At 40.1% G+C, this 20,181-nt stretch overlaps 1 protein-coding gene across 1 annotated transcript in view; it reads left to right on the plus strand.

Annotated features, from left to right (window-relative positions):
* The first annotated feature begins 2,385 nt into the window (after nucleotides 1-2,385).
* The window catches only part of USP46 (ubiquitin specific peptidase 46), a 33,731-nt gene continuing 15,935 nt past the window's right edge, over nucleotides 2,386-20,181 (plus strand). Inside the window, exons 1-4 of the mRNA XM_041402725.1 lie at nucleotides 2,386-3,051; nucleotides 15,555-15,635; nucleotides 16,379-16,592; nucleotides 18,638-18,867. Coding sequence (XP_041258659.1) covers nucleotides 3,016-3,051; nucleotides 15,555-15,635; nucleotides 16,379-16,592; nucleotides 18,638-18,867 — 561 coding nt within the window. The 5' untranslated portion in view covers nucleotides 2,386-3,015. The remainder of the gene's footprint in view (nucleotides 3,052-15,554; nucleotides 15,636-16,378; nucleotides 16,593-18,637; nucleotides 18,868-20,181) is intronic.

Below are 20,181 nucleotides of genomic sequence, written 5' to 3' on the forward strand. Positions count from 1 at the left end.
TTCCTTCTCTTTGTCTAACACTCAGAAGAAACACAGGGTCGGTTGTTTGTTGTAAGGAGATAGGGCAATGCTTTGGAGTGGAAACAATTGTGCACTGTTCTTTATTTATACAATTCCTATAAAGTTTATAACTAGTATCTGTTGCATTGCTTAGCACTTTTTTTATCTTCAAACAGCTACAGGAATAAAGTTTCTATTCCTGAAAATGACAACAGCAGAAGAAAACAAAACCAGACACCAGTCCATTTCCAGCATGAAAGTTTCTTTCTTCTTTCCTGTTTTGATATGTTTGAAGAGCAAAAAAGACAGTGTAGACTATTGTCAAACTGACACATAAATACTTGTATATTATTCCCTATTTTTATTACTTATCTTCAGAAACAAGAAATGTGACCATCTTTAAATGAAAGTATTTATATTAGCATTAAGGAACATGATACTGAATTCTTCACAGAATGATGTATGTGCATGTTTACAAATATTCCCTTGAACAACCAATCAGTGCTTAATCAGTAGCAAATTAATTTTGTGTCCAAAAACATTTAATAAACAGAAAGAACGGAAAACTTACCCTGAAGTCAAGTAATTGGCATTTAAGAAAAACAGAAGTATGGAATTACCACTTTTTTCTTTTTTGTTTTCACACTTTCTGTGATTTCTCTGGGGTTTGTGTTATGGAAATAAGGTTATTGACATTACAATATATGTAAGGCAAATGGCTTTATTGGATACTGCATTTTGTGTCATTTAAATTTTTAATCACCTTTCAAACCCATTTGTTTGATCCATAACTTTTCACTGATAGCAATTATGATTCTCCACAGTAAATTGGAATAAGCAGGCTTATTCCGAAGAATACATGATCAGGCTTGTATAATAACAGGCATCAGTTCGAAAACCAGGGATGGTGCAGTACTGTCCAGTCTCTGCAGGCTACTTAGAAATGCACTGAAAACGAATCAGACCTTGATTGCTGCAGTCCTGACTTGTTGGCTTAACTCCCATTTTCCCTGGTTATGTTGAGAAAACCTGTCATATTATGTGTAATCCAGTCCTCTGAGTTTAAGCAAATTAAACACTTGGGATCAAATTCACACATAATGTAAGACCATGAACTTAACAGAATTATACCAAAGATTTTTTTTTTCTCAGTGATGTTATTTGATGACTCTTTTGCATAGTGATTTGTGGATTTATGAAGTAGTTTAGTGGCCCTGAGGACTTCACTCTATTATGTCCAAAAACCTTTCTCCATCCTCTATGTTGAATGTCTGCAATGATTTAATATAACTAATCCAGCTTAAGGAGGAAAGAAAATTCTGTCTCTGTGACAACTCTATTTTGAGTTTCTTTGCTGAAACTGTCAGCAGGATACCAACTAATGCCAATTTTGATACCATTTTTATAAAGTGGGTACTTGCCCACAGTGAGCTGGATTAAGGCCACTTACCTAACAGTATTCTCAGGGCAGGAATTTATCTTTAGATGTTACTGCTGGTGCCAGATTTTTACAAGCAATCATAGATCTTAGTTTGAAATGATAATTAAAAAAAAAAAGATACTGACTTCAGAATGTTTCCTGTAAATAAAGCCTGTGGGTCCAGGCTCTATAGGCTGCAATTATTTTATTCTAGCATCATGAAATGAAAGGCATAGCCAAGCATGAGCATGTCACACTTCAGGTGCTGTTAGGAGCAGAGGTCTCTGTAGAAATGTTAGTAGCTGTCTCTTCATTTGAATGATTTCCTCAGTATAGCAGAGGAACAATAGACAGGCCTTAAGCTCTTGCTGAAAAAAAGAAACATCTGCTATGGAAAGGAGAATTCTAAGATGAAGAATGCCCTAGCTGAACTCTGTGCTTCTCCCAGACTCTTGCTGTGACCTCCAGTTAGCTATTTAACAACCCTGTGCCTATTATCACGTGTGTAAATTTAATATACTTACACTGTTCTGCCTTGGAGAAAGCCTCAACGTGCTTGTGTTTGAAGAGAAACTGAGATTATTACATTAGCCGTGTTGTATAAATGCTACACGTTGTGAATTTGTGAGTGAGCACTTGCACACATGGTGTGGACACAGTCCCAAAACAGCACTTGTGAAGATAAATATTATCTGCATGAATGGCAATGCAACAACTGAGGGCAGTAAATTACATTCCAGCCTACTGTTCTGGATTTTGCAAGTGCCTGGGCTCCAGTGTACCTCCTAATTAGGTGGGGCGAGCATGTCCTGAAGCACAGTGCCGCCGTTCCTGCCACACATCCACGTCCTCCTGGCCGCACTCTGCCTCCCTGTCCTTCACCCCGCTGCCTGCCGGCATGGTTGTGTACGCACCGAGGCCGGGTTTCTCAGCCTCGTGGCCATTCCAGGCCCGCGATTAAAGCCCAGGGCTCCTGGCCGCTCCGGAGGGGCGGCGGGCGCAGCACCCCCCGGTCCCGCAGCGCATTGGCTGCGGCGGCGGCCGCCCCGCCGGGCCCGCGGGGTGCCCCGTGCCGGGCACTGCCTCTGACCTTCCCTTCCCTTCCCTTCCCTTCCCTTCCCTTCCCTTCCCTTCCCCGGCGCTGTCAGAGCGGATCAGCGGGCGCGGCGCTGCGATGGAGCGGCGAGCGGCAACGGCAGCCGCCGGGAGAGGAGGGAGAGGAGGAGGAGGAGGAAGGGAGAGATTAGCGCGGTGCCGGCTGGCGCAGAGGCGCGGCTGAGCGCTCCAGCGGGAGCCCGGGGCCCTGCGGACCGTGCGACAGGCACAGGCGGAAGGAGCGGAGATGCGGCCGCTCTCCCCGCGCTGCTGAAGCTCCCGGTCACTCGCCCGGAGGAGGGAGGCCGGGAAGGTCCGTCCTTCTCGCTGTTCTGCGGGCGCAAAGGGTGCCGGTGCAGTCCCCTCCTCTTGCTTTTATCCCAGCCCCGGAGCAGGAGCCGCCGCCGCCCCCTATCCCTTCCTGCGCTCTTCCCACCATGAGCGGGGCTGTTTTCACCTTATAAAGATGGCGGTGTGGGATCGCTGCAACCTTTAGACTAATGACTGTCAGAAACATCGCCTCCATCTGTAATATGGTGAGTGCTGGCGGGGGGCGGGCGGCGCGGCAGCCCCTGCGGGGGCCGGCTGGGGGCTGCCCCCGGGCTCAGCCCAACCGCGCGACTCTCCCCTTGCCCCAGCGGCGGGGGAGCCGGGCAGGCTGCACCGGGAAGTGCCTGGGATGGAGTTGGCCGACGGAGAGTGACGATGTCCCGAGGAGTTTTCCTGGAGCAGCCCGGGCGTGGGCCGGGGAGGGACTGAGATGCAGAACCGGTGCGAGGCCCCCCGGAGCGGGTCTGACCCCGGCCGAGGCGCGTTGCAGACGGAGCCGTGGCCCGCCCTTCCTCCGCCTGCCCTTCCTCCTGCCCTAATACTGCGAAAGGACCAAACTTGGGTTCTGAATCCACATTAAATCAGTGACCCTGTTTAACCCCCTCAGGCACGCACCCTGTGATCTCCCAGGGCCAGGAGCTCCTCAGATTACACAGAAAAGAAGGATGTTTAGATGCCTAATAACACTCTTTTGGATCCCGACGCTAGGTGCCTGTTCTAGGAAGTCTTGGCTTTAGAGCTAACAGGGTTTAACTTGCATTGCATGCTGCTCGAAGAGAACTGGTGTTTGTAAAGTACTCTTGAATCACTTAGCTTTCTCAAAACCAATTAGGCAATTAGGAAGGAATAAGGAAACGTTTGTGTTTTTATGTTCTCTTTGCTACTTTTCTCCCCATGGAACAGTTGAAACAATGCTTTCTGCATTGTGTTTGGGTTTAATTTTAATTCTAACAAACTTGGAGCATCTAATTTGGTTTAGGTTTTGAAACTTCTTGGCAGGAGGAGGAAAAGCTCAAACTCTGTCAAAGACTTTTTAATACAGTGAGACTGTAGCAAACTTGCCAAATAAATGGTTGCATGCTAAGCATCCCAGTGCAAACATAAGCGAATCCTATTTTTGTTCATTTTGGTTTTTTAGTCTGTATTTTTCACCCTTATTTCCAGGTTCTTCAAGAGCAGCTACACACAGTTGCCAGCTTCCCTCCATGTGGTGCCCCAGCATGCCTTGTGCTGCTGATGCCACACATAACATTCATCTGCCCTGGAGAATGGAGCCTGTCTCTAGGGTAAGGCAGTGGGCACAGCCCCAGAGGCCTGGCTCCTGTGGGGTCTCAGTGAGGGAATGCAGATTGCAAACCTGCTCCCCTTCCATGTGTCGGCACTTCCACTTAAGTGGGATTGCTCTTTTGTTGCAAATGAGATGCCTGTGAAATCCCATGCTTAGGTTTGATTTGAACCTCAGCCCTCCCTTTGAAATGCCTGCTCTGAAATGCAGAGAGGGTGTGTCCATTCTGGGCTTAAAAGAATTAATACAAAATCCAGATTTGATAATAATAACCTGGGTGCTCACCTTTTTTCACCAACAGTAACTAGTTCTCTGAACTTCTTATTGTTCTTAATGATTTCCAGTCCAGTGAGCCACAAATTCTGCAAAGATAGGTTCAGGAAATGGTACAGGACTGAGGAGAAAACCTAGGTGCACTTACCTTCTCTCTGAGTCAGGCTCCAGTTTTTACTGCTGATTAATGGTGGATGTGATGCCTTGCAAACTGTGTAAAAGAGCACTGCATGAAGGGGAGCTGGAGACTCATAGGTGGATGTAAGACCTTGGCATAAACTACTAGGAACTCTGATTTTTTCATGTGCTTCAGACAGATGCACTTGCACGCAGCACGCTTCTCCCAAAGACTGAACAGATTCACAGCAGAACTGATGAGGTTGTTGCAGTGGTGTGCTGCTCAGCTGTCATTGCCAGTGTATCCTGCAAAAGTAGCATCTGAGAGATGGAGAGACCACAGGGAAGAAGGAGAGCCCCAAGCAGAAAAGGCATACAAGGATTCATACTTCAAGGCAATTGTAGCTGATGGTACTGTGGCAGAAGGTGCAGTCACTTTAATGTTACTGATGTTTTCAGGCTACATATTCCTTGAGGTCTTAGCTTTTAGAGATGCCATGTTGTGTTGGTCACATTTAGTTTTTTCTGGATCACCCTCAGGGACTGGAAGTTCTTTTAGGCAAAAACAATGGAGTGTTAGAGAGCTACAGGAATCTGGGGCTGTAAGAGAAATCAAACTCTTGCAAGTGTTGGCAACATTGCATTATGGCTCCTCCAAAAATGTGTCCACTGTGATGAGGTGATGGACTTGAACTGTAGGAGCTATGACAACCTTTCAGAGGGCTAGAGGTATAACAGTTAACCTTTGCCTTTTAAAAACTTAAGTATTTGCAGTGCTAGTTTGATTTAGGACATCTGTAGAAATATATCTAGAAAGATGCTGAGATGCTGATTCCCAGACATTGTTCCTGCACTATAACATAGTGCTTGAAAACTGAGCTACTGACAAGTTGGGGACTAAGAAATAGCTGTGTAGTTCTTAGGCAATATAATATGTTTTTCTATATAATGCTATAAAATAGTAGGTTTCTAATTTTTTTAACGTAGTTAAACTCAGTAATTAAAAAAGGGGGCTTGTGGTCTTTATTTTTTCCCATTCTACTTTAGAGTGTTCAAAGAGGGTTTTTCATTTTTGAAAAAAAAACCCACCAAAATCCAACCAATGATGTCTGGTTGATTTTTAGAGGAGGTGGGGGGAGTAGAGAAAGAGAGACAGAAGCAGCAATTGGTCCTGAAGTACTTGTCCTTCCCTGAATGCCACTTAGATTGTGTTTTCAATGGTAGTCCTTTCTTGACAATATTTTTTTGTGTGTGTTTGTCCAATGTTTGCTCTCATGTCCTGAATGGAAAAATATTACTGAATTTTAACTAAATTAATTGTAAAACCTGGCTAGCCAGCATTTTTGGATGTATGTTTGCTATTAAGTTGACTGCCTGGTATTTGATATCTTGGGTTGTAATTTTGATCTCCTAAAGATGGTTAGAGATTGTTACTCTTTTCAGGAAGGATCAAAGCAAGTGTAGTAAAGCAAGAAAGACAGGGACAGTATTTAACTCACTTGCAAAAGATACTTAGTACTATATATTCACTGGATAAGCTCTCACATGCTGAGACAGACACAGTAGGAGCTAGCCAGTAAGAAACAAATATTTGGCAGGGGAAGTTTCCACTTGGCACATTTACTTGTAGTAAATATTTAAATGCACAACTTTCTAGAATTAAACAAAATTCCTCTATTGTCTTTTAGCAGTTTTGTCCCCTACATTATAATAATAGCAATGGTTCTAGTTATTATTCACTGATTTGCTTAATGAGAATTAAGAGCTAAAACTTGTTCTGAATGGGGGGAGGGGATGAAGGCAAGTGTGCCTGAAGGAATCAGTTGGATTCTTATGTGGCCATGATGGCCATGCTCCCTGAGAAGGGAGGTGTAGTCTGCAGGATGTTCACCTTACCTGCCCCTGTGTCAGCCCCTGTGAAAGCTCAGTCACTCTGCACACCATTTTCACCGCTGAGGGATGTATACAATGTATAGAATGTATACAAGTTCTCATCTTTTATGTAGGACAGGTACAACAGATGTGAAGAAGCATAGGATACATTGAAAAAACTCTATTTGAGGGAATACCTTGTATTCCCTCCTAGCACTGGCGGACTGCAGGCACCAAATAGGGATGTGGCATACATCCCTTTTCGACGCAAACATCCCTTTTCGATGCTGTAATTCTCTTTGCTTGTTATTTCTGTGGAATAACCCAAGGAGTCAAGTACCAAATCCTGGTTCAAAGGTAGACAGGCATGCTGGCATTTCATGCTTACTGAAATCCTCTGCAGTGTGTTTCTCTGTTGATGAGCTTTAGGTAAAGCCTGGAGTTCTGAGTTAAGCTCATGCTGCAGCTGTGTCCTAGGGATATTACTGTTATGTGCAGTGAAGGACATCTAACCATTTCAGAATATATTGACATACATTTATACTGATCTGGCTAACAAGCTCTGTGAATCATATTTCTTTCTTTTACAATTCTGTTGAGAACAAGTATTAATTCCCTCCCTTTCATAATTTTGTAATAGTATTTCAAATATTCCAATTAGAACTTCATAGTGTTCTGACAATTAATGAACAGTATAATCTAAACGCATTCAGATTTCTATGATACAAGGTATTATCTGAGATACCTCATAGTTACTCCCAGTAGTTGTTGTATAGATATCCTTTGGAATAAAGGATATTTTGGAATAGAAGTTGCAGTTCCTTGGATTAATTTTGGAGTTTCATGTTACTTTTTCTTCTCATAGTCTCATAGCTATGAGTTTGAGAAAAATAGCTGGTTTTCTGCATGAAAACATTCACACAATTCATCAGGAGTTATGTGAACACCTGTGAATTGCAGCTTTCATTTTAAAATAAACAAACAAGCAAACAGTTTCTAACAATCCTAGAAACTGGTTGTCGAGAAAAAACAAGCCTAGGAGACTCTACATTCAAGAAACAAATAAGAATAAATGTTGGAATTTTTTTTGTTTATTTGATAGCATGATTTTAGAGACTAATTGCAGCATTTGTTTGAATATAGGGCATTGGCAGAATGAAGACTCAAACTACAAACAGATTTGGAAAAGGCTTTATACAAAAAAAAAACACCCTACAATTTTAATGCTGTGAAAATATTAAAATCCTGTTTCATATAGGAATAATAAGAATATTATTTGGTTACAGAATTGATCACTATGATTTTCAATTGGATTTATTTATTTGGACAACCTGCAGTGTATATTTCTTTATGTCTCATATATCTTCCCATAAATACAGATAAAGGTAAAATAATACATGCCAGACAATAAAAATAGTTATCTGAAGGCATATTTAGATAGATAAAGGAAAATAAATTTTTGTATCTGATAAGATTAGACAGCTCAAGCAATGCAGTTTTAGAAGCATTGTCTCAAGAATGCACAATTTCAATATGACATAGAAAATATAGAAAAAAATATGAAAAGTATGGAGAATATTAAATGTAATCATTGTAATAACTTTCTGAAGTAATGAGAAACTTGAGAGTATGCCTAACAAATGGGTACTGGACTAACAGACAGAAAGTGTGCATTCCATCAAAAGATGAATGGAAGTCCACAAAAGATATTTTTTTATTGGATAGAGGAGTATATGCAAAATGAGAAACATCCTAATATATAATTCCCAAAGTATCACCTCGAGTAATGGTTGTGGCTTGCCTTTCATGAATACCTTTTGATGGCTAAAGTGGTTATTATGTACTTACTAGCTGTTCAGAAAATAAGCACAAAAGGACAATTAATGAACACAACCTGTAGTGTACAGTGTGTTTCTTTTAGATGCACAAAGTCTTTGGCTTCATATTGCTGAGTTAAGAGTAAACCAGTGGTTATGCTAAACAACTCAGTAAAGGAGCCTTATAGTTATAGCTCAGCAAGGCTGAGTGAATCTGAATTGTGGAGGGGATGACATTCAAAGCAGACTGTGGACCCTGATTAACTGTGTGTGGTGGGCAAATGCCACACAGGAAGTGAGGTTCTGGTGGATTTGAAGAGCCACATTTGAAGAGTCTGTGGAGTCTAAGTCCTGGCCAGTCAGAGAAGCAGTCAGCCAGATCCCTTCTGCTGGCCTTCCTTTAGCCTCCTAAACTGTCCTTGGCTGACTGTTTTGTAGGTACACTCACATATATTTATTACATACATTATGTGCTTAACACCCCAGGATATCAGTGCTTCTGGGGAAGAAAATCCCCACTGTCAGGAGTCCACCCTAAGCATGATTTGGGTATGCTCAGCCATTGTGAAAAGGCTGTGGGGTTGAGGGTTTCAAACCAGCCATTACTGGATATTGCATGTTTCAGTTATTTAATTTGATTTTTTTGATTTCACAATTTATAGCCTCGTAACAACTGTATCTAATGCATCCTATGACAAGAAAGTCTCCAACTGTCCACTGAATATGGTAAACCTGTGTTATTTCTGATGTCGGACAGCCAAAGTTACAGACTTCCAATGATAGGAACTACATCACATTTCCTAATGTCTTACTGGAATCTACATTACACTAATTTGAGCTTGGTATTTCTCATCCTGTCCATTGCTGAGGCCAAGAACAGACTAGTTCCTTTCTGTAACAAACCATAGACTTGAAAATATTGTGCCCTTTCCTGCATTATGCAGCCTTTTCTGTCTTATGCAACACAACCCCATCCAACCCTTTTTTATAGGTCACTTTTCTCTAGAGTTGGGGCTTCCATTTTGACTGACTTCTTTTGGATTCTTTCCAGTAACCTTTATCTTCCTTGAAACCAGGCACCCAAACCTGGATGTAAGATGTCTTACTACTGACAAGTTAAATAGGAATGTTAGTTTAAGATCTTAGTAGAATACCACCTGCAAGAATTGATTATGTTGTCAACATTCGTTGTTGTGGTTTTGGGGATTTTTTAAAATAACACTGCATACCTGTGGCTTATTCATCTTATACTACACAGAGACTTCCCCTTTCTTTCTTTCTTTTCTAAAACATTACTACCTTAGTCAGCTGTTTCCCATTTTGTACATGGCGGTTCTTCTCTTCATGTGCAGAATCTTGCACTTGTCTCAGGTCCTTAGGGGATTTCTCTAAAAGAAACATACTGTAAAAAAAGTTTTTAATTCTAAACCTGTCCTGCAACATAGCTGCAGCCCTTATTACTCACCTTGTATGGAGATTTAATGAATGTATTCCTACTTTGTCTCCAGGCTGTCAGAGTATCCCAGCTGGTGCAGATGTGATGAAGTTTAGAAGGTGCCTTGCTTTTAAAATGCTCTGAGGCAGCACATATGCAGTCTAGGTGGTCTAGACAAAAATGTTACTGAAGAAGTTAATAGTTTGTAAGCAAATCTTAGTTTTGTTTTGACTAATGACACCATCTTGAGGCTATGCATTTTGAAGGAGGAAACTGGTCAAAACCAATGGTTTTGCTGCTTCCTCCAGTAAAAGCCTGGGTGCCACTAATCCAAGAACAATTAAGCTGGGGATACAGAAAGACTCACAAGAGAATATTGAGTTGCAGCTCGGTAAATGCTGTCTAATCTTGGAAAGTTTAAAGGTCAATATTTTTTTAAAATTACTTATGGATATAGACACTGGACTTGCAACACTTCAATAGAATCTCACTTGCAGTACTTGGTTGCTTTGTGCTTTGAGAAAACCAAGTTTCTCAGCTATGTAAGACTGAGTACCTTAAAAACTTTGCCCAAGGTTTTAAGTGGTTCAGGATTTCAGGTCTTGCAATTTTTATCCATTTCCTGGAAACTGCACAGTATAGGGCTGAAGTTATTTGTGGTATATGTGATACTTAGATCTGTAAATAGAGACAACTTAGTGTACCCAGCAAGAAAAAAGGTTAGGCCTCTCCTTTCAAGCTCTTATAATTTGCTTTGATGATCAGGAGACTCTTTGGGAAAAACACACAAAAATAATTTATTTAGATATATTTTGATAAATCATCTTTCCTAAAACAATTTGAATACACAGTGTTTTTTCAGTCAGGCAAGGTTCTTTTGCTGTTTACTATGATCCCCTCTGTGTTTTCATAGAATCATCTCTTTCCTCTTTCTTCTTGTGGCAAAAAAGACCCAAAATAGCTTTGCTGGAGGAACAAAAAGCATTTCCTCACAGAATGAAGAGAGAACTAATTTGGTTAAACTCAACCATCTTGTAGGATTTACACTTTAAAAAATTACAGAAAGGCTCCACATTTGGCATTTAATATCAATGAGTTTTTAAGAAGGCTGCTTCAGCTATTTCAGTTACTCACCATATCTCTCTGAAAGCTGACATTGTTCCTGAGGATAGCCAAAGTCCAGCACTGGGGACAGGTGATGTGTCTTTGAAAACAGCTGCATCTATGCTGCATGCTGTGCTATTGCTAGTTCTCCTTTCACTCTTGATTCTTTGTCTTGCTTCTGGGAGCTAATTTCAGGATTTTACAGTTGCCTCCTCTCTTTTGAGTTATCCATCACTGCCATTTGTTGGCCAGGAGGCCTTCCCCATCTTTCTTTATTTTCCTTTTTCCTTCCCTTCCATGTGCTGTGCCTTCCAAAATCCTTAAACTCAGGCTGCCTAGCCCTGAAGCCATTTCTATTTTTACTCTAATTTTTCTTCTACCAGCCCAAACATCACCGTTAGTTTGTCTTAAGTCTTCAGTTTCCTCCTTCAGGAAATTATCATGTTGCTCTCACTTTCCCTGAATACTAAGAAAAAGAAATCTATTCTATAAATGTATATGATCTGAAACCCTTTATCATGGACCAGCCATCTTCCTTCATTATCTCTTGCTCTTTGTGTATTTAAGTTTCTGTTTTAATTATACAATTTTAATGTGTTTTTCTGTTAGATTTTTTAGATTTTCTTGTGAACAAGACATTTCTTCTTATTTATTTTTTTTGGTCTTTGTACAGACATATTTTTCAGTACCAAGAAAAAATTTAATTATTTTTTTATTTTTCATACAGTGTTTCTGTTCATTTAGTGATACCAACTGAATAGGTGGCTTATGAAGAGTCCCAATTTCTTTACTGCATTCTTTTACTTTAAATTAAACACATGTATATTTCTAGAAAGTTAGTGCCATTTTTATATCTGTCACAGCACAAAGTTTATTCTGCTTTGCTGTCTTCTGTTGACACTCTTTCATATTAGCTCCTATCCATTCCTCATCCTCCATAGAATAATTGTATTTAGATTATTTTTCTACATGTGATTTAATGAACTAATCTGATGACTTCTTTTTTATCCTGAAGGTTTTTTTTAATATATGCTAAAGTGTAAAGGAACAGCAGGGGTTTTTTTACCTAATCTGTTTCATGTGATCCAAAGCACAAATGAAACTCTTAGCAACATTTTCAGAAATTTCAATGGAAAAGAAAATCAGCAGTCTTGTTCTTTGGACGGTTCAGGACAAAATAACAAGAGGAAAAAATATAGGTCATATGGGCTGAATGTTTTTGGAGCCATGCTGTGGCAAAAATCTTGGCCTGAGTTGACCTGTGCTTGGCTATGTCTCCAGCTGTATGTCTTTTTACGAGGGCTGAATGCTAATTGTTGAATTAAGTGGTAAAACTGAGAAATCAAGGTTCCAACACCACAGAATGCGAAGTAGGAGTTTCCACATTGACCTGGTTCTCACTCTCATAAGGTCTGCATACCACAGTCAGTCCACTGCATTTCCTTCACTAGTGTATTCTTTTAAGAAGGAGCCAGCTTCCTTTACTGTCTCTGTACTCTGATATGACTTTATTTAATACTCCCAAATCCCACTTCATTGCCTTATGCAGCCTCTCCTCATTTCAGGCTCATTTCTAGCTACACTGCTGTTCCTTCTTATTTTGATGGAACTACAGTAGATTCAGCTGTGGAAGGATATTTCTCCTAGCTGAAGCTTTTATAAAACAATAGAGAGTGGTTGCGTTAAAATGTCTGAGCAGGTTTTCACTGTAGAAGTAATCAAAATTACTTGCTGGGAGTGAGAACAAACACAAACATGCTGGGAAAATAGTCATGGCTGATGTTTGCTATAGATTAACATCAGTAGACTAACTATGTTTTCCATTTTATATGGTTGATTTAAACTGAATTCTGAACCACCTTTAACACATCTCTAATAATATATTTTTTTCCAGTTTAAACCTGGGTTGGGTGTACAATTTCTGGTATAATTTCTTGGAAAAATTTCCTTCTTCTGTCCTCATGTCAACTGTTTATTGAGGAGACTTCATATGCAAAACAAGTAATTTATAATGCAATGTGTCGTGGTTTGAGTTTTACTAAGTGGCCTGTCTAGGTTCTTTCTCCATATGAGGAATATATCCTTCTTTGAAGCATCAGGTCTCTGTGCCTCTTTTCCTAGACTTCTTTTTCCATGGATTTAAGAGTATCTTTTTGGAGACCTCAGAATAAATAAAAATCAGACTGAAATTCCCTTTGATACAAGAGGGCTCTACTCCTAATGAAGTCTGAGAATTTACTCAAAGATTGAATTTAGCCTCACTGTTTTGTTGTCACTGTCACACTGTACTTTATTTTATATTTACAACAGCCAAGGCCTGGATTTACCTGGAGAGGTAAAAAAGCTCCATGATGAGATGTTACTAAGCATGTGGTTTTTTTCAACAGCAGGTACTTTGGAAATTTCCATGCAATGGAGAGTTTTTATATGAAGATAGGTTAGCATATATCATGAATTTGTTTGGTTTTCAGTGATAATTTTGTTTGGTAAATCGTGATTCTTGCTCTTTCTCACAATATTTATAAGAAAGGGTTTGTCCAACCATCTGGCATCCTCTGAAGTAAGAAATCCTGGCCCTGGAGGAAAGGCAAATGAGTAATGTAGGAGCAACTAGTTAGCAGAGCACTTGCATCATATACACTAACCTGTAGTTTTATGAAAGTGTAGGAGGTTACTTTTTAGAGATAATATTTTCCATGAACTGTAGAGGGAGAATTTATTTCAGTGTGGAGAATACTTCCTACAAAACTGGAAAAACACCCATTTAATTTTTCTTTCAGGGAACTCAATTGTAGTGTTCAAAGCGAATTCAAAGAAAACCTTTGCTTTGATCTGAACATTGTACAATGAGTATTAATATGAAGATGTTTTTCCTCAGAAGCTGTATTAATCTTCTGTAGTCATGTTTCTCTTGTATCAGACAAGGTTTTGAGGGTAACAGTGGCTGTTTGCTTCACTGCTAATATCAGATAGGCAAATATTTATCAGTTTTTTCCGTCTTGGAATGCTTTGCTGAATATGTGCATCTTTGGCAAGGCTGACTTTCCAAGCAATAAAACTAATCTTCGTATGAGACTTACATAATTATCACACTGTCATCTCTGTTGAATGGTAGCCAATAATTGCTTTGTATTAATCAATCTTTCTTTCCAAGTTTCTCATCAAGGCTTAGCAGAGTCTGGTGAGAACATATATCCCTTATGAAGTTTCTCATGAAGGCTTGTGCTTGTAAGGTACTTCAGTCTCAAAGGTTTCCTGGGAAGTAACATGGTCTGAGCAATGAACTCTGTGTATATGAGAGAAAGAGAGAGAATGGAAAAAGATCTGAGAAGGGGATGTGAAATATGAAATCTTTGGAGCTTTTCTGGAACCTGCCAGCTTAAAGGAGATGTTTTGCTTTCAAGGCTGGCAAGTTCTCAAGAGCACCTATGCTGAGTTTCACACTGCTAATTCTTTTGACTAAATCTTCTTTTAATGAATTGGGATGAAATAATAATCTAATTTGGCAAGCAGTGGTGATGGTAGGGGCAGTGAGGAAACAGAAACCAGGCCCTGGGGAGAAGATGGGGAAGGGACATGAGAATTCTAAATCTGATTACCAGTTACTTTGAAAATTTTAGCTGAAGAAGTCTAAGCAAATGTCTACCTTGACTTCACCAAGGCTTTCGACACTGCCTCTCACAATGTCCTCATAGGCAAATTCAAGAAGTGTGGAGTGGATGAGTGGACAGTGAGGTGGGTTGAGAACTGGCTGATCCCAGAGTCACTATTAGTGACACAGGTTCTGGTTGAAGGCCTGACACTAGCAGTGTCCCCCACGATTCAATATTGGGAATTATGAAAGGCTGAGGGAGCTGGGCCTGTTCAGCATTGAGAAGAGACAGCTGAGAGAGGAACTCATCAACTTCTATAAGTATCTGAAGTGAGCATGTCAGAGGATGGAGCCAAGCTTATAATGTGTATAGGAGTGATGACATTTGCTTTGGCAGCAACCTACCTTACTTGCTTAATAATTTAATCTTGTTCAAAAATGGGCATTTTCATATAGCAAAATGACAGGTAACATACCAAATTAGTGGTTGTACTTACAGACCAGCAGTTACATAAACAACTTTGGTGCTGAAGATACAGCTGAACATAACTTACCACACTAGGGCACTGACTAAGAGATCTAACAGTGCTTGGATTTATGTGCTCTTTAATGTTAGATAGGACAAAATGGCAGGTATATTACACTTGCTTTTAGCATCTGTGATGTTACTAGAACTGGGTGCCAGTCTGAAGCCCAAGTATTGTTACAGGCTGATGTTTCATTCAGAGGGATTCATAGGAGTTTCAGTAATGCTTAGAAAACCTGCCTTCCATCTAGGAACTGATTTTTAGGGTTGTACTGAAGATCAGCCACTGTCTTTATGAGACAAGAGAGTAATGGGATCCAGATGACCATGTACACAGTAAAAATAAAGGGGAGGTGGGTGTGGGAAGAACCACTGTTGTGACCTGTTCACTTCTAGTCATCTATTACCAGAGGATCCATGGCAGGCCGGTTCAGCTATCCAGATTTGCAAATATTTTTAGTGGCTTATGACACTGTTGTGCCTGCCTATCAGTAAGACAGAGTTAGCTTGGCTAATCGGAGCTAAAAGGAATTAATTATTTTCTGTCTTGATACTGTCCATAATTTTACTTTAGAATCTTAATATTCCATATGATTTCTTCCTTTTTAATGTTTTGTTGTTGTTGTTTGGTTTGGGTTCTGACATTTTTTCCTTTTTTTTTCCTTTTTTTTTTTTTTCCTGTGTATAGGGCACCAATGCCTCTGCTCTGGAAAAAGACATTGGCCCAGAGCAGTTTCCAATCAATGAGCACTACTTTGGATTGGTCAATGTAAGTGGTCAATTTTGATGTTACTTGAAATTTGCTCAGTTCCTTGGTTTTGTTTTGTTTTGTTTTTCTCTCTTCCCTGCTCTTATCAATCTTATTCTAATGCAAGATTGTCTTTTTTTTAAGTGCTGCTCATGTTGCAATTTTAGGCAAAGTGGGTTGCAAAACTATCAGATGTTTGAAGATGGCTTCATACACCCCCAGAGAGAACAGTTCTATGAATATTTCCAGGGATTAGAACATACACTTAAATAAAATTAAAAGACTATTTTGGGTGTGAAATGGGATGGAGGAAGTGATGAAAGTATGCACAAGTTTAGGTACAGCATTCTGCATTGGAGACTCTTAGGAGGAGCTTTTTTATTTGACCAAGGAGAAATGAGTGAGGAGAGTGTTTAATCACTTGTTTGTTCCCACAGAAATGATATAATAATTTTTCCATTGAAAACATTAGTCATTCTGCTACTGAGCAGTAAGATAGAGCCCAGATATGGAAATAAATTTAATGAAATCCACTACAAAAAATATTTTTCTTACAAGTGGAAACCTTTACTTTATATCCTAGTTAATTTAGAACACCATAGTCTTTTCCATGAAGTGTCATGGTGGGTGTGGAAATATATTTCTACTGCAACTACATGGCAAAATGGCTGGTTTGTGACAGTGACAGGAGTCAGAATTTGAATGAACAGCTAGTTCTGTTGTGATGCACAGGGATTAAGCTTGTTTTTAATTCTGCATGGCAGTTTGGGAACACCTGCTACTGTAACTCCGTGCTGCAGGCATTGTATTTTTGCCGGCCATTTCGGGAAAATGTATTATCATACAAGGCCCAACAGAAAAAGAAGGAAAACCTCTTGACTTGCCTGGCAGATCTTTTCCACAGTATTGCTACTCAGAAGAAAAAAGTTGGAGTTATTCCACCAAAGAAGTTCATATCAAGGTTACGGAAAGAGAATGGTAAGTGTAAATCTGAAGTTCTCTAAGGTATTCATGCATTGATCAAAGTACAAATATGTATTGAGCAATGTGATCATATTAATCACATTGATTCATTAATCAGAAACACAGGTTAAATTTGTAAATTGTTTTCAGTACTTTGTGGGGTGAATTATTATTTTAGTATCTGTGTATATGATATTATGCTTGAAATAACCTTACCATATTTCATAGACTCCCAGAGGTGTGTGAGAATTAGTGATGCTTTCACAGCATGGTGGGGCAGACCTTCCTGTAGGGTGAGCTAGGGCTGGGAATAGAGTGACACTGCTGTAATCTTTAAATTGTTTTTTTTTTGCAGTATAGCAGAGAGAAACATGGGGGGCAGCTGGCAGTATGGGAACTATGTGACCTAGGAAGGCTGCAGGCAGCACCAGTTCCAGAACACCCTGGGGGATCAGGAGCTGGGTGCGCGTGGGGCGGTCGATCCACTACACATCAGCTGTTGCTCTGGCTCTTGGATGTGGTGGACACAGCCTTACTTGGTGGAGCATCAAACCCCTTTGGACCATTAAGTTGGCAATAGCATATGCCTAATCTTGTAGTAGTTCTGTCTAAGGGATATGAGGAACATCTTGAGATAGGGAAGCCTGTCACAGCTCCGTTTTGCCTGATTCATATCCTTGTGGATGGTATGCTGAGAAACAGAGGGGCTTTGAATGAAGAGACAAAGTATGAGTCAAACACCTGGAAGAAATTGCTTCCTGGTGACAGCATATAAATGGGCAGACTGTTCATTTCAGAGCAGACATTTGAAATCATGAAAAAGTTACTCTGAGTCATCTAGTGATAAATGCCCCCACACTGTTGGGGATCACTTGTAAATACTGGATCTTATGTTTTCAGCTTTTTTAAATTAGTGCCAGAGTCAGTGTGTATTACCCTGCTTATATGTCCAGGCTAGACACTACAAAGCCAACTGTTCTGTACAATATTTTCTGAAGAAATCCATGTGAACTTTCTCAGGAGCAGGGGGATAAAAATACACATTTCTGGGAACACACATTCTTTTTTCTTTGACATGGTGGGCGAGTTAAGCCTTTACTGGAGAAGTCTGTACTAAATCACCACTGGGATATTTTCCCCTCTTACTGCAACCAATTCGTATTGAACAGGACAAGTCCTTTCCCATCAGACTTGCTTGTGAAAAATTATCTTTGTTAGGTGGTGTTATTATTACTACTTGAAGTGAGTTAACCTTGACTGGCTGCCAGGTGCCCACCAAGCCTGTCTCTCACTCCTCATCCCAGCAGGGCAGGGGGAGAAGTTTGTTTGCAAGAGATATTTATTAATAATGAAAACCCACCCATCTTTCGCTTAGATTTTAGTGACAAACATGACTTCACATGGCATAAAATATGACTTTGGCCAGTTTGGGTCAGCTGCCTCACCTGTGTTCCCTTCCCAGCCTCTTTCACACCCAGTCTATCAGCCTTTAGGCAGGATGAGGGACAGCCTTAATGCTGGGTAAGTGCTGCTCAGCATCAGCTGAAACACTGGTACATCATCACCACCATTTTAGGCACACCTACAAAGCACAGCACCCTGTGGGCTACTGTGAGGAAAGGTAACTCCATCCCAGACGCAGAGCACAAGTGTGTGTCAGCATGCAGTGGCCTCAATTTTCCCAGCCATGTGGCTTACTGTCAAAACTCTGTGGTGTTCCTAAGTGTCTGAGGGACTTGGAATATGGGGATGGAAATCAGTGCTGACTGAAGTTAGGCAGTAAGTGTCTAGTGTAAGGAAATAATTTGGATGAGTCACTCTCTTGCTTACTTCATTGACTGTAATGGGAGTTTCTAGACAGCTAAAGTTAGGTGAGATGAAGCTTTCCCCCAAAGTAACTTCACTGAAGCCAGGGTGACTGGCTGCAAACCTGTTATTTGGAATGATTCCAAATACTTTGCTGAGCAAGGGCCAGTACAAGTACTTCGGGAAAAAAAATAATTTTCTTTCTTTGAGGAAAGGATATTCAGCTGTACAAATCTTGACTCTCTTCTTCACAGATCTCTTTGACAACTACATGCAGCAGGATGCACATGAGTTTTTAAATTACCTGCTCAACACCATTGCAGACATTTTGCAGGAGGAGAAGAAACAGGAAAAGCAAAATGGGAAACTGAAAAATGGCAACATGAATGAAGCTGAAGAGAACAATAAACAGGAACTGACCTGGGTGCATGAGATTTTTCAGGGAACACTGACTAACGAAACTAGATGTTTGAACTGTGAAACCGTAAGCATTGGGATAGATTTTTTTGTTGTTTTTGCCCATTTATAGATAGATACATTTTGTATATATAAATATATGAATCTTTTCAGACATCTGAGAATTGTGGATATTCCTGTAGAATTTACTTCTTGAAGTGAGTATATTCTTTTCTAAAAATTTATTTTTCTAAGCATTACTTGGCAAATCCCTGCCAAGTTCTGCTGTCCTAATACATATGTCTACAGTTAAAATCCTTGCTAGTGAATCAGTACCTTTCCTTATCACTGTAATTTTGAGAGAAGTTATTCACATCGTATTCATAAAATAAGTGAAACGTTAAGATGATTTATGTTAATTCCATTTTAAGAGTCTGACAGTTATACAGAGGGTTCATTTTTAACAAACTGTTTTCTTTTTTCTCCCTAATATTTTCTAGAGGATGGTGTCAGTTTGAAATCTCTTATGTCTGTTCTATAAGTAAAAATTATTTTTTGTCGGGAAACCTGATTGCAAGTCTCCTATTGATTACTGTATTTTTCAAACACATGCTCCTATTGAAAGAGAAAAGAAATAATTTTTTTAAATTGTTCCTGTGAGGTTGCATGAAAGAGTAACACAGACAGGGAAAAAAAATATTTGGGGAGAGCACAGACACTGACCTTCCACAAAGGTTGGAATTAACATCACCTAACCTTTACTTGGTAAAGCAAAGCTGATAGGCATCAAGGAGGAGCCAGTTGTCTCAACTCCTGCAGATGATGGAGATTGTGAAAGAGCTTTTACAGAAAACTCCATCTGTCTCTAGGCTGTTTCATGAAACAAAGTTTTTAGCAGTATCCGGTGTTTTGTTCCCTACAGCTTGTCCTGCCTCCATGGTGTTACTAAGCTGCTGCAGTTGATGGTGCAGCAATGCTGAGAACTGGGCCAACAAACTGCTCTGGCCTGAGAACGATGTACTTTTACTAAGATCAGTGCTGCTACTATGGGCTTCCTCAAAGAAAACACAACTTTAGATTAGCTGCATTAAGATGGGAGAAGGTACCCAGAGAAGGTGTCTTCAGACAGCAAGCTGAGGTTTAGACAACTGAAGTTTGGTGGGATGAACTCTACCCATATCCTACCAGATGAGTGAAAGAACATGGTCTGATATTTCTAATCATAAAGAATAGCTCTGTATTCCAAGAAAATGTGTATGGCTTTTCCAGGAACATGGTCAGAGGAAGATGGTGAGAAGAGATATAATGATAGTCAACTGAAGATGTTGGAGCAAGTTTGGAACAAGCTTGTATAAGTGAACACATGAGAGAGATACTGAAAATTAATTATTTAACCTATTTC

This window comes from Onychostruthus taczanowskii, unplaced genomic scaffold (assembly GCF_017590055.1).
Source record: "Onychostruthus taczanowskii isolate IOZ18803 unplaced genomic scaffold, ASM1759005v1 scaffold2, whole genome shotgun sequence".
Lineage (NCBI taxonomy): Eukaryota > Metazoa > Chordata > Aves > Passeriformes > Passeridae > Onychostruthus > Onychostruthus taczanowskii.